The sequence below is a fragment of the Convolutriloba macropyga genome, chromosome 6 (assembly GCF_964194025.1).
Source record: "Convolutriloba macropyga chromosome 6, txConMacr16.3, whole genome shotgun sequence".
Taxonomy (NCBI): Eukaryota; Metazoa; Xenacoelomorpha; order Acoela; family Convolutidae; genus Convolutriloba; species Convolutriloba macropyga.
The window spans coordinates 70152745-70166739 of NC_134473.1; the positions used below are offsets into that span (position 1 = coordinate 70152745).

The window sequence follows — 13995 nt, forward strand, 5'->3', positions numbered from 1 at the left end:
GTAGCAATTATTAAACTGAAACTTGTAGGGTAAATAACGCGTAGATTTGTACCCAGAAGCCAGAACTACTACTACTATTAGTCCTGCTGGTTTTTTATACGACTTTTTGTTCTAGCAACTCGTTTGATCGTTTTTTTTGTGTGGCCATTGTTGTCCTCAAAAATGAGAATAACAGGTAAAGCCTGGAGGGCATTAAGCTCCCTTAAAGCCTTCCGACTCATTATTCTCTAAGAATACGATTCACCAAAACTTTTTAAGTGACCTAAAATCATGGTTGGAGGGCCGTTCTTATAGTTCGCCCACCTCCCACAACCCCCTGCTCCATGCACACTCCCACCCGCTCCTCAATTATGCTAATTGTAGCCCCCCTAAGCCGCAACTAGCTGCTGAAAAGGCAACGGCTGGCAAGCTTCGGAAAAAGTACATTGGACATTTGTACACATTCAGTTATTTAACGACAGGGAACGTTCGGTACGGTTATTTGGGCTTGCAGATCAACATCTAAATACACTTTTTGAAATGGCAAAAATTATACATCGGATTGGGTATTTAACAAATAAATAAAGTTAATGCAATTTTTATTGTTTTTGTTGACGGAATGAACAGTTGAGCAACGAGTGGTCCTGCGGCCGTTGATAACTGAAATGCTACAATGGACTTGCCCCAGCATGTACAGTGAAAATAAATTGCAGTTGCGTTTTCTCAAACATTTTCATTTGTTTATAAAAGTTGTCGATACGATACCCAAATTTTTCTGTTTCTGTTATTCTTCAGCGCTGTGGTCATACATAATGTTCGTTTCCACATATGAATTGAAAAGTCCATCTTAAGATCAAGAAGTTAAGAATCTGTAAGTGTTAAATTAAATAAATCAAATTTTTAGTAACAAACGTTCTCTGGTCACGATTTTATCCTAGTAACCATATCGATACCAAAAAAGAATCTCAAGCTCTTAAAAAATAATGAATGATAGAAACGTCATTACCGAAAAGCTATTTTGTGTGAACACGTGATATTTGTTATGATTTCGTTCACTTTTAGTGTAATTTTTCTTCAAACTATGATCACTTCTTTAAAAATCTTCATTCAAAAATACATTTCACACCACAAAAGGAACCAATTTCGTATTCCTAATACACGAAAGGTGATAAAAAGACTAGTTCTGGTCTCATAGAGAAGTTTACTATAAAAAAATACGAATTCTGTTTGAGAGCTTTTTTTTTAGAAAACTTCATCTTTTAGGTCGCCTAGAGACTGGTCAATTTTCATATCGATGTTTGGTTAATGATGAACCTGATTTACAGTAAAATGACGCCTAATGAACAAAAAACACATTTTCAAGGAGCCGCACGTTTTTTATGGCTTCGACTCTGACCTTTTGTGATTTTTAATGAAATTTTGGTTTTCTTCTTGAGGTTTTACTGAATTTTTTGAGTTCTATGGCAAAAAATCGCTGACTAAAGTGCAATGGGTTTTGTAATGAGCATTAGTGTAGCTATTCAGTGCTTTGATTGGATAGCTAACGGCTGTCAAGATTTTATATATAATTGTTCAAAATTTTTTTTGATCATTAACAGATCATAAACTTATTTTTTGTAAACTGTGTCATCCTCAATACTGAAAGGATTCCTTCCTTTCAACTGCAACCAAAAGTAATCTCTTTAGCGGTTTTATCTTCTAACTATTGGTTTTATGACTTCGATGCCACAGGATTACAAAAACAGTTTCAAAATTTTTGCATAATTTAGCGTTTTTGAATCCTTTTGAAACTTTATCAAATTATTCTAATTTGGCTGAGAAAGGACGTTCTATGGATCATATTTAAGCTTTCATAGAAAAACTTATGGTTTAATTGGCTTCGACACTTCTCGCACTTTTCTATTGGTTTTTGGTTTTTGCCTCTATTTGTTGTTGTTGTTTTCATAGTCATAAGACTTTTTGTGATATCTTATTGACTACCCATGCATGACAAACATCACTGTCCTTCTATCGAGTCATGACTGAGCATATTTATTGACTTCTGTTGAAAGCTATTGAACTTATTGTCTGTTAAGACTTTAAGAATTTTTTTCAAAACAATTTTTTGAACATTAACCAATTTTAAACTTTTATTCAAGATTTGTAAGAAATCCTCACTAATGACCCGAACCCTTTCTTTTCTTTCTACAGCAATCTAAATTAATTTGGTTGCCGTATTTATCTAACTCCTGGATTTAGGGCTTCGATGCCACAAGGTTTCAAAAGTTTCAATTTTTGGATTTTTGGTTCCTGTTGTAATCTTATCACATTATCCTAATATTGATAGCTCTTATTGGTTTTGAGAAGTTGTTGAATGGAGCATAGATGAAATTTTCAGATAAAAGGATATGGTTTAAAAGGCTCCGACACTTTCTTCTCTCACTTTTCTAATGAATTATTGGTTTCTGTGTTTGTTTTTTTCTCCTAGTCATAAGACTTATTGTGATATCTTATTGATTAAAAAAGCATGACAAACATCTTTGTCCTTCTATCGAGCCAAGACTGAGCATATTTAATGACTTCTGTTGAAAGCTATGCAAATTAATCTCTGTTAAGACTTCAAAAAAAATTCCGAAAATAATTTATGAACATTAACCAATCGTAAACTTATCTTCGTGAACTGTACGAACGTCTCAGTAATTACCAGAACTCCTTCTTTCCTACTTCATTAAAAAAATATAATTTGCGTCTATATCTTCTAACTATTGTTTTGATAAAATCGATGCGCGAGTTTTCATAAATTTTTTGGACATTGGGAAAATTTTTTGGTTCTTCTGAAATTTCCCCACATTATCCTATTAATGTTAGTTCCAATTCGCTTTGAAAGGACGTTCTATGGATCATATCTAAGATTGCAGAGAAAAGCTTATGGTTTAAATTGCTTCCACTCTTTCTTCTCGCACTTATCTGCTGAATTTTTGGTTTTTGCCTGTACTTGTTGTTGTTTTCTTAGTCTATGACTTATTGTAATGTCTTATCGTTTCGATGACTTGTCAATGACAAAAATCCTTGTCGTCCTATCGAGGCATAACTCTTATGCTCCCATCGAGCGCTTTTATTGCCTCTCGCTGAAAGCAATTGAGTTCAATGGCGTTGATACCACCAGTTTTCTCAGAAGTTTCGTGGTTTTAATGTATTTGTTCATATTTATTGATATTTTGAAGTCATATTGAAAAAAAGAATCTCAAGCTCTTAAAAAATAATGAATGATAGAAACGTCATTACCGAAAAGCTATTTTGTGTGAACACGTGATATTTGTTATGATTTCGTTCACTTTTAGTGTAATTTTTCTTCAAACTATGATCACTTCTTTAAAAATCTTCATTCAAAAATACATTTCACACCACAAAAGGAACCAATTTCGTATTCCTAATACACGAAAGGTGATAAAAAGACTAGTTCTGGTCTCATAGAGAAGTTTACTATAAAAAAATACGAATTCTGTTTGAGAGCTTTTTTTAGAAAACTTCATTTTTTAGGTCACCTAGAGACTGGTCAATTTTCATATCGATGTTTGGTTAACGATGAACCTGATTTACAGTAAAATGACGCCTAATGAACAAAAAACACGTTTTCAAGGAGCCGCACGTTTTTTATGGCTTCGACTCTGACCTTTTGTGATTTTTAATGAAATTTTGATTTTCTTCTTGAGGTTTTACTGAATTTTTGGAGTTCTATGGCAAAAAATCGCTGACTAAAGTGCAATGGGTTTTGTAATGATCATTAGTGTAGCTATTCAGTGCTTTGATTGGATAGCTAACGGTTGTTAAGATTTTATATATAATTGTTCAAAATTTTTTTTGATCATTAACAGATCATAAACTTATTTTTGTAAACTGTGTCATCCTCAGTACTGAAAGGATCCCCTCCTTTCAACTGCAACCAAAACTAATCTCCTTAGCGGTTTTATCTTCTAACTATTGGTTTTATAACTTCGATGCCACAGGATTACAAAAACAGTTTTAAAATTTTTGGATACTTTAGCGTTTTTGAATCTTTTGAAATTTTATCAAATTATTCTAATTTGGCTTCGAAAGGACGTTCTATGGATCATATTTAAGCTTTCAGAGAAAAACTTATGGTTCACATGGCTTCGGCACATCTCGCACTTTTCTACTGGTTTTTGGTTTTTGCCCGTATTTGTTGTTGTTGTTTTCATAGTCATAAGACTTTTTGTGATATCTTATTGACTACCCATGCATGACAAACATCACTGTCCTTCTATCGAGTCATGACTGAGCATATTTATTGACCTCTGTTGAAAGCTATTGAACTTATTGTCTGTTAAGACTTTAAGAATTTTTTTCAAAACAATTTTTTGAACATTAACCAATTTTAAACTTTTATTCAAGATTTGTAAGAAATCCTCACTAATGACCCGAACCCCTTCTTTTCTTTCTACAGCAATCTAAATTAATTTGGTTGCCGTATTTAACTAACTCCTGGTTTTAAGGCTTCGATGCCACAAGGTTTCAAAAAAGCTTTAATTTTTGGATTTTTGGTTCCTGTTGTAATCTTATCACATTATCCTAATATTGATAGCTCCCATTGGTTTTGAGAAGTCGTTGAATGGAGCATAGATGAAATTTTCAGATAAAAGGATATGGTTTAAAAGGCTCCGACACTTTCTTCTCTCACTTTTCTAATGAATTATTGGTTTCTGTGTTTGTTTTTTTCTCCTAGTCATAAGACTTATTGTGATATCTTATTGATTAAAAAAGCATGGCAAACATCTTTGTCCTTCTATCGAGCCAAGACTGAGCATATTTAATGACTTCTGTTGAAAGCTATGCAAATTAATCTCTGTTAAGACTTCAAAAAAAATTCCGAAAATAATTTTTGAACATTAACCAATCGTAAACTTATCTTCGTGAACTGTACGAACGCCTCAGTAAATACAAGAAATCCTTCTTTCCTACTTCATTAAAAAATATATAATTTGCGTCTATATCTTCTAACTATTGTTTTGATAAAATCGATGCGCGAGTTTTCATAAATTTTTTGGACATTGGGAAAATTTTTTGGTTCTTCTGAAATCTCACCACATTATCCTATTAATGTTAGTTCCAATTGGCTTAGAAAGGAAGTTCAATGGATCAGAGTTAAATTTTCAGAGAAAAACTTATGGTTTAAATTGCTTACACACTTTCTTCTCGCACTTATCTGCTGAATTTTTGGTTTTTGCCTGTACTTGTTGTTGTTTTCTTAGTCTATGACCTATTGTAATGTCTTATCGTTTCGATGACTTGTAAATGACAAAAATCCTTGTCGTCCCATCGAGGCGTAACTCTTATGCTCCCATCGAGCGCTTTTATTGCCTTTCGCTGAAAGCAATTGAGTTTAATGGCGTTGATACCACCAGTTTTCTCAGAAGTTTCGTGGTTTTAATGTATTTGTTCATATTTATTGATATTTTGAAGTCATATTGAAAAAAAGAATCTCATGCTCTTAAAAAATAATGAATGATAGAAATGTCATTACCGAAAAGCTATCTTGTGTGAACACGTGATATTTGTTATGATTTCGTTCACTTTTAGTGTAATTTTTCTTCAAACTATGATCACTTCTTTAAAAATCTTCATTCAAAAATACATTTCACACCACAAAAGGAACCAATTTCGTATTCCTAATACACGAAAGGTTATAAAAAGACTAGTTCTGGTCTCATAGGGAAGTTTACTATAAAAAAAACGAATTCTGTTTGAGAGCTTTTTTTTAGAAAAATTTTTTTTAGGTCACCTAGAGACTGGTCAATTTTCATATCAATATTTAGTTAATGATGAACCTGATTTACAGTAAAATGACGCCTAATGAACAAAAAACACGTTTTCAAGGAATCGCACGTTTTTTATGGCTTCGACTCTGACCTTTTGTGATTTTTAATGAAATTTTGATTTTCTTCTTGAGGTTTTACTGAATTTTTGGAGTTCTATGGCAAAAAATCGCAGACTTAAGTGCAATGGGTTTTGTAAGGAGCATTAGTGTAGCTATTCAGTGCTTTGATTGGACACGGCTGTTAAGATTTTATATATAATTGTTCAAAATTTTTTTTTGATCATTAACAGATCATAAACTTATTTTTGTAAACTGTAAGTCATCCTCAGTACTGAAAGGATCCCCTTCCTTTCAACTGCAACCAAAACTAATCTGTTTAGCGGTTTTATCTTCTAACTATTGGTTTTATGACTTCGATGCCACAGGATTACAAAAACAGTTTTAAAACTTTTGGATACTTTAGCGTTTTTGAAACCTTTTGAAATTTTATTACATTATTCTAATTTGGATTGCTTCCGTTGGTTTAGGGAAGATGTTTAATGGATCTTATATAAAGTTTTCAGAGAAAATCTTATGCTTTAAATGGCTTAGACACTTTCTTCTCGCACTTTTCTACTGGTTTTTGCCTGTATTTGGTGTTGTTGTTTTCATAGTCATAAGACATTTTGTGATATCTTATTGATTACCCATGCATGACAAACATCATTGTCCTTCTATCGAGTCATGACTGAGCGTATTTATTGACTTCTGTTGAAAGCTATTGAACTTATTGTCTGTTAAGATTTAAAAAAAAATTCAAAACAATTTTTTGAACATTAACCAATTTTAAACTTATTTTCATTATTTGTAAGAAATCCTCAGTGATGATCCAAACCCCTTCTTTTCTTTCTACAGCAATCTTAATTAATTTGGTTACCGTTTTTATCTAACTCCTGGTTTTATGGCTTCGATGCCACAAGGTTCAAAAAAAAGTTTTAATTTTTGGATTTTTGGTTCCTGTTGTAATCTTAGCACATTATCCTAATATTGATAGCTCCCATTGGTTTTGAGAAGATGTTAAATGGAGCATAGATAAAATTTTCAGATGAAAGGATATGGTTTAAAAGGCTCCAATACTTTCTTCTTGCACTTTTCTAATGATTTATTGGTTTCTGTCTTTGTTTTTGTTCTCATAGTCATAAGACCTATTGTGATATCTTATTGATTAAACATGCATGGCAAACATCTTTGTACTTTTATCGAGTCATGATTGAGTGTATTTGTTGCCTTCTGTTGAAAGCTATGTAATTTATTGGCTGTTAAGTCTTCAAAAAAGAAATCCGAAAAAAGTTTTTGAACATTAACCAATTCAATGATTGATGTTACCCGAGGCAGTCATTTTATAGCAAATAGTCTCAAAGTTTATTTATTTTCAATGATTTTTTAAACATTTCAGTTTTTGTAGATTTTTTCGTCAACTTGTAGCTTAATTTCATCATTGAGAGGTCTCATTCAATTTCGTGTATTGAAAAAAGTTAAATGTCCATTGATATCATGTCTTAACTGATGTTTTGTTTGTGGACAGTATGCGTTTAAATAAAAGTTTTTGTGGTGTACTTGTGTTTCTTCTCTTCGTTTAGCACATTCGCGTAATCAGATCCCACTGATTTTCCATTGTGGCCCAAATGAACTGATTTAATCTTTCAGCATAATTTTAGTTGCATTAGTATGAATGAAAATGGAAGGAAGAATACAGTATTCAGATAATAGCTAATGATTTTAATTTCTTCAATAATTTGTGTTTTCGCGATGTTTAATTTTTTGAGTTTTTCTGCTTCTGTAGTCCGTTCCTATGGCTTAATCTAACCAACGTCAGGTCCTATTGGTTTCATAATGAACGTTTAGTAAATTTATTAAAAATTATTTTGTTAGTTATTCGGTTTAAAAGAAAGTTGATCGATTTTTCAATTTCGCCTTATTATTTCCATTTGTCGACTTTGTTACCTAGTCTCATTAAGGAAAAATGCCATCTGCTGTATAGTCTGGACAAAATAAATTTGTGCAGTCAAGGTTTTATACGATTGTTGTTTGGCGTTGTTACTAGGCTCAAATTTAGATATTGTTTTTGCAGTGAAATTTTTGTTTTGCTCTTTGTTTTTTTTTCTCGTAGTTTTTTCAATGACAGATCTCGTCAGCGCTGTAATGAGGCATGGCATTTTTTTGTAATTCAATAAGTAGTTAGGTTTTTAAACGTTTTTTAAACTCGGACATCTACTTTTATTATCTCTTCATTTGGTTGACAATTAGGTCAAAAATGTAGATGAGCTCGGGACGGAACATCATATGCGAACGCATATTAACGAGCATCCTTGTTAAAGTGTAAAACTATAATCAATTTTTGAACAGTGAGTGCATCAGATTCATTAGTTATCAAGACATAAAAAAATGCCTCACTTTTTATCTGTAAAAAATGCAGTTCGTAAATCTGTTTTTGATATTCAAGTATTCAAAGTTTCAGAAAATTTTAAATTTCAGTTGCGTTGATAAGCTGAGATAGCCTTGAGCAGCATTCTAGGCTAAAATTTAAGATAGTTAGCAAACAATGAACAATAATTTCTTTGCATGTCAAAATTGCATTCTTCGCCAAAATTTTCACATTAATTTACTATTTAATGGCGCGTTCGCTGTAACTGCGAGATCAACTACGTAATTGGGGTGAGGGGGATTAACGGGAAAGATACGATAACTGGTTAAACTTTGCAAGAGGGCAGTTTATTGCAGAAGTACAGGGTTCTTTTTCTTCTCATTCAGCGAGAGAATGCTTACTCTCAACCAAAAAAAGTACAAGTTAAACTCAATTCTATTCCGTAGGTCCCCGATCAATAAAGTCAAAAGTTACAATCTTTTCAACTTCAAATGAAAACCTTAATCAATTTAATTGAACACCTCATAAAACGAACCAAAAGGACTGTATAATAATATGGCTGGCACCGCAGTTACACATAGTACCATGTTAGACAGTGTTACAAAAATAGGAATCTTAAATTGCAAAATTTAGTTCAATTTATAACTAAAGCGGAATGGTTCTAGCTAAAATGCATAATATCTGTCACAAAAATAGCACTGTTAAGAGGGGGGATAGTAAACTAAAATAGCACTTCTACGAATGATAGAACTCTGTTTTTGCTAATGATAATTGTGAGGTTGAGATATGCAAAGAAAAAAAGGAAGTTCTGTTAAAACTAGCACAAAATGACAGAATTAGAGAAATTACAAATTCTATTTTAACTAAAAATTTAAGGGCTGAAAGTTCTATTAATATTCAAGAAATTCTAAATGTTCTCTAAGCCGAAAATATTCAGCGCTCTGTTTTTCATGATACTGATCATTATTTATTATTTACAAAGTGATCAATTTTTTGAATCGCGTGTTAGAGAAACATTTATTCGAATAGTTTAAGTTAATAACAGCAACTCAGGTAAAATTTGACATGATATGCCTCAGATATTGAGCTACTAAGAATGGTTCATGTATGATGAACAGTTTACTTGATAGTCACCAATACGTCTAGTCATAGTTCAATATGCTTTCTAAAAGGCATCCAAATATACACGAGTTACGCAATATCCTCTTCATAATCATTGGACTGATTCAGTATAAACAGCGACGCCTCCTCAAATTCAGAACGTTTAACTCAAAACCTTAAATCAATGATACGGCAACCGACATTCTTGACCGGGATTTATTTTACTACAACACCAAATATCCACATTTTCAAAAATTTCAAGCAGCAAGTCATGAAAATTTCCCCCTGAACTTAAAAAATACATAAATAAAATGTGGTTAATTCATCAGTGTTTATTAGTCGTAGATGTCTGGATTCAGCTCTGTTTAATCCAGACATTGTCCAATGACAACACGAAAAATTTAAAAGCCCAAGGGATGTCAACACGAGGTGGTTCCGGATCTTTAATGTTTGTCATCTTAATAGTCTGGTCTTTAACGGACCCAGCTGGGCTGTCGTGGTTGGTTCACAGTCCCGTTCTGGTACGGCTTCCTTGGACTGCCTGGAATTTTATCACCGTTTCCTGGATCGTCCAAGGGGGAGGGTGCCTCGAATCGTTTGACCATGTTGCGCACTGAAGGGCTCATATCATCCCGTGCAATAGCTGGCAAACTAAAAACAAACTAATTTTGTTTTATACAAAACTAAAATCTCGAGAGGTAGATAAAGGAAAAACTTGAAAAACGTTTAAATATGGAACGATCCCCTCGTTTAAATTTAGAAATTACGCGTTGACGTCTTCAAAGCCATAAAGTACGGAACCGGCTTTCATAATAAAAAATTCATTGCTCCATTTAATATTTTTCCAATAGCTACGAGAACTTACTGGATCTTGTCAGGAGGTAAAAGCATCTCATTCGAGTATTGATCACATATTTCTTCTTACAAAACTTTCTCCACTGATATATAAACCGTGGAAAGATGTGGCATCTCATACACTGCTCTCAATTAATGATCTCAGCGCCTCTCAGGGCACACTAAACAACAAAAAACACCAAGAACAAACAAAAGCAAAAACTAGTTAAAAAACACTTAAATACTTCATTAATTGAAATAAACAGAGTGGCCAATCAAATATTGTTCTGCTTTTGGTCTACAAAGTTTCTATTTTTAGTAACAAATTGCAAAAAAATGTGTCTAAATAAACAACAAACTTTACACAAAAACATTTCCGAAATGCACAACAACCAGTAAAAAACCGAAAAAAACTTCAAAAACGGACAAAGAAATTAGATTTAATTGAATAATTTTCCTGAAACAAAAGCAACATCAGAACAGATTCCGACAAATAAAAAGGTCAAGTAAATTTCTGGAGAACCTAACTGCTATCACGAAACTCTCCATAACCAAGAAGAAAACAATTAAAAAAAACAGTAAACCACAGGAAAAAACATCAAAAACGGACAAAAACTGTTCAAAATTAGACTCAACTTAATCCTTTTCATGAAACAAAAACAACTTACTGACTGCAGTCAAACGAAGGTCAATTAAACTTCCAGAGAGACTAACTGCTACCACGAAACTCTATAGACAGTAGGAATTTGATACAACAAAACTCCTAAATAGCGTCCAAAATCTAATTGAATAAACGCTTCAAATGATCAGAAATGGTAGTCCAGAGCGTACAACTACTTGCTGTTCTTATTAAGAAAACACATTTGAGATTAAAAGCAAGAGCTTCAAAAAATGCTTTGAAAATGCAGCACGCGATCAAAAAAAATCCCTCGCTTAGCAAAAACTTTTTCACACCTATTTTTCTTGCTTTTTCCAAAAACATTTTACGAACAATACCACTATTAAATTTCTCTCGGCTTTTGATTTTTGTGCAGCAGATTGACTTGAAAACTTTTTTTTTCACGCAGGGCATTTGAATTCCCCTCCAGTGCTTGGAGAAATTAACGATTAAAAAAGATATAATAGACTATCGTCGGGCGAATTGTTCTCAAACGACTGGCGAGCAGCTGGCTTCGACAAGAGCTAGCTACAGTTTAGAGCGGCTAGATTTCGACATGAAAGCGCGCGGGATGAATTGCTCTAAGCAAGTCGAGCGGTTGGCTTTTGTATTAGCAAGTTAGAGCTTTAGGGGGTCCAAATCACCTTTTTTCAGGACGAAAAGTTTAAGGCGTCTGACGAAGAATCGGTCAAGCAAAAAATTGCATTGGAAAGACCACAGGACTGAAATAATTGCAAAACATTTCATTTGAGAGCAATTAAAAAATACGTCACCATTACTCCTCTACAAGTCGTAAAAACAGCGCACCAATACAATTCAAATTCTTTGAATTGTTTAAAAAACCAAGAGAAGGCCAATAATAGGACTATTCAGCTATCGCAATCGTAGATATTAAACATAAACGGACTACTAAAGTCAGATGAATTGCTCTGGAACAACAGCAGGGGGAACTTTAAACTAGGGGCGTATCTTGGAATTTTTTAATGGGTCCAAAAACTCCGCCCTCATAGGGGTTCGAATCCGCGATTCAGGATAGCAGTCTGACATCTTAACCACTCAGCTGCAACGGCTTTGCTCATCGACCGCTCACAATCGCTTTTATATTAGCAACGAACAATGAGAGCTCAAAAAATGAAGTGAAGCGTAAGATAAGTCAAAGAATGCTAAAGAACAAAAGCGCAAAAACGGTCAGGCAAAAATCTTTAATCAAATGTATAAGAGATAAAGATTTTTCAAACAAAAAGTGGTCGATAAATATGCGGAAATAGCAAAGGTCAGAAAATTCCATCGCTTGACAATAAAACAAATTGCACTACAGGTTCTCCATATATCGATCGGCCAAATTGCCTGAAAAAACTCTGTAAAATCCCCCCCCCCTCACAAAATGTCTATGTATAATGGAGTGTCAAAAACACCATTGAAAAATGCGTCGTACGAAAGAGATTAGAATATGACCCAACTGAAAATAACTAACTTCGTTGTGCCATCTTTCTCATCGAAGCCATTCATCCGGCTCTCCACGTAAGATGGAGTATCCAAAACCATTGACATCACACGAGGATTACCACTGGGACCAGTTTTCTCTATAATTGTTACGTCATCGTAGTCTCTTTTGGGAATGCTTGGCTGATTCCTCGGTGGCTCTTTAATGTTGGGTTTAACATACGCTATCTGCTTGGCTAGTTTCGGCTGATAAGTTTCAGCTGCAGGTAGAATAAAGGTAGTCGGGGAATCGAACGATTGTTCCGAAGACTTCGCAACATTCTCTTCCACTGTAGGCCTGACCGAATTAACGTAACGCCCACTCAACAGCGGTGGGGCTTCGTTGTAATCGGGCTGCGGAATTGAAACTTTACCAGGTTTGGACAAGTCGAGTTTGTTGTGTTGTGGTTGCTTTTCTGTTGTATGTACCACTGCAGCTTGCTTATAACTTCCAACTAAATTCGTATTTGCGGTCGCAATTGATGAATTCCCATGATCAGAAGGGCGTGACTTCGCTGGTTTGACAGGCGTTTCATGATCTTGTGATTCGTTATCAGACATATCATAATCTGGATTTGAAAATATCTGGGGTGGATCAACTGGTATTGATTGTTGTGACACTCCGTGATTTGAGTAGTTAACTATTGCTTTGTCTTTTTCCTGAGTCGACAACGCTTGATTCGTATCGTCAAATATTTCGAGTTCTTCTATTAACACTTGATCTAAGTAGTCCAATGTTGCTTTCTCAGAACCCGTTAATGATTTCTTTGTACCTCGTAGGCTTGATTCGGTGTCAGTTTCAGAGTCCGAGTTCAGAGATGTCTAAATAAAAACCCTAATTAATAGTCAATAATTATTACAAGCAAGACCCCGTAAAAATAGTAACTTGTTCAAACATTTAACCAACTGCACCTTAAGTGAATTTTAGATCTTGGCAAAAAGAATTCTTAATTACAACACAATATTAAGCTACCGCTTTTTTGAAAGGAACCAGCTAATCACGGAACAACTAATTCAAATTGATCGTGCCAAAAATCTTTTCAAATTCTTTGGTCAACTTTTGAAACAACCTAATTTTTTGCAAAAACGAGGAGCCAGCAGGGTAAAAAATTTCGTCGAGCTACAAACGAATCGGATAGAAACAAAAGACAAAGTTGTACAACTACCCCCCCCCCCCCCCTCACATTTACAATGTGCCGCCAAATCATTAACCGTTTTACACTTTTACAGCAAAAATAGGGGACCGCAGCACCTGCATAGAAGAGGGTTAGAACAAATTTTAATATTCGCTATTATTTTACAGAAACCTAATAAAAACAAGCAGTTTTCCTATCTCCATAACTATAGGATCTGACATTCTCTGTTAAAAATGGAGGATTACCATTTCCCATATTTAAATAGCCGATTACCGTCAGAAGAACTGCTCTCGAATAGCTTTGTTTGTAGCTAGCTTACACACAGGGCAACTAGCCTCAGATCGCGAAGAAAAAATCGGGCTGGGATAAAAAGGGGGAGGGGGCGATCGAAGAAAAAGGAGGGAGGGGGTCCAGCTTTCAAAAATGTTCCGATTACGATTTTCTCAATTACCAATTGCTTCAATAATTTCTACGTAATTAAGGATATGCTCAATGTTCAACTATGGGCTTCCGCCGTTCTAGAGGGGTTCCTTTGATAGTTGCTAACCGAAGCTTAAGAAGGCAAGCGTAGATTCGTACCCGAAAT

The 13995-nt window shown here is 34.2% G+C and overlaps 1 protein-coding gene across 1 annotated transcript in view; it reads right to left on the minus strand.

The window, feature by feature from the left end:
• Positions 1-8615: 8615 nt before the first annotated feature.
• LOC142340574 (uncharacterized) overlaps positions 8616-13995 on the minus strand; it is a 32638-nt gene continuing 27258 nt past the window's right edge. The window contains exons 4-5 of the mRNA XM_075391242.1: positions 12266-13095; positions 8616-9950 (exon numbers count right to left, since the gene is read on the minus strand). Coding sequence (XP_075247357.1) covers positions 9773-9950; positions 12266-13095 — 1008 coding nt within the window. The 3' untranslated portion in view covers positions 8616-9772. The remainder of the gene's footprint in view (positions 9951-12265; positions 13096-13995) is intronic.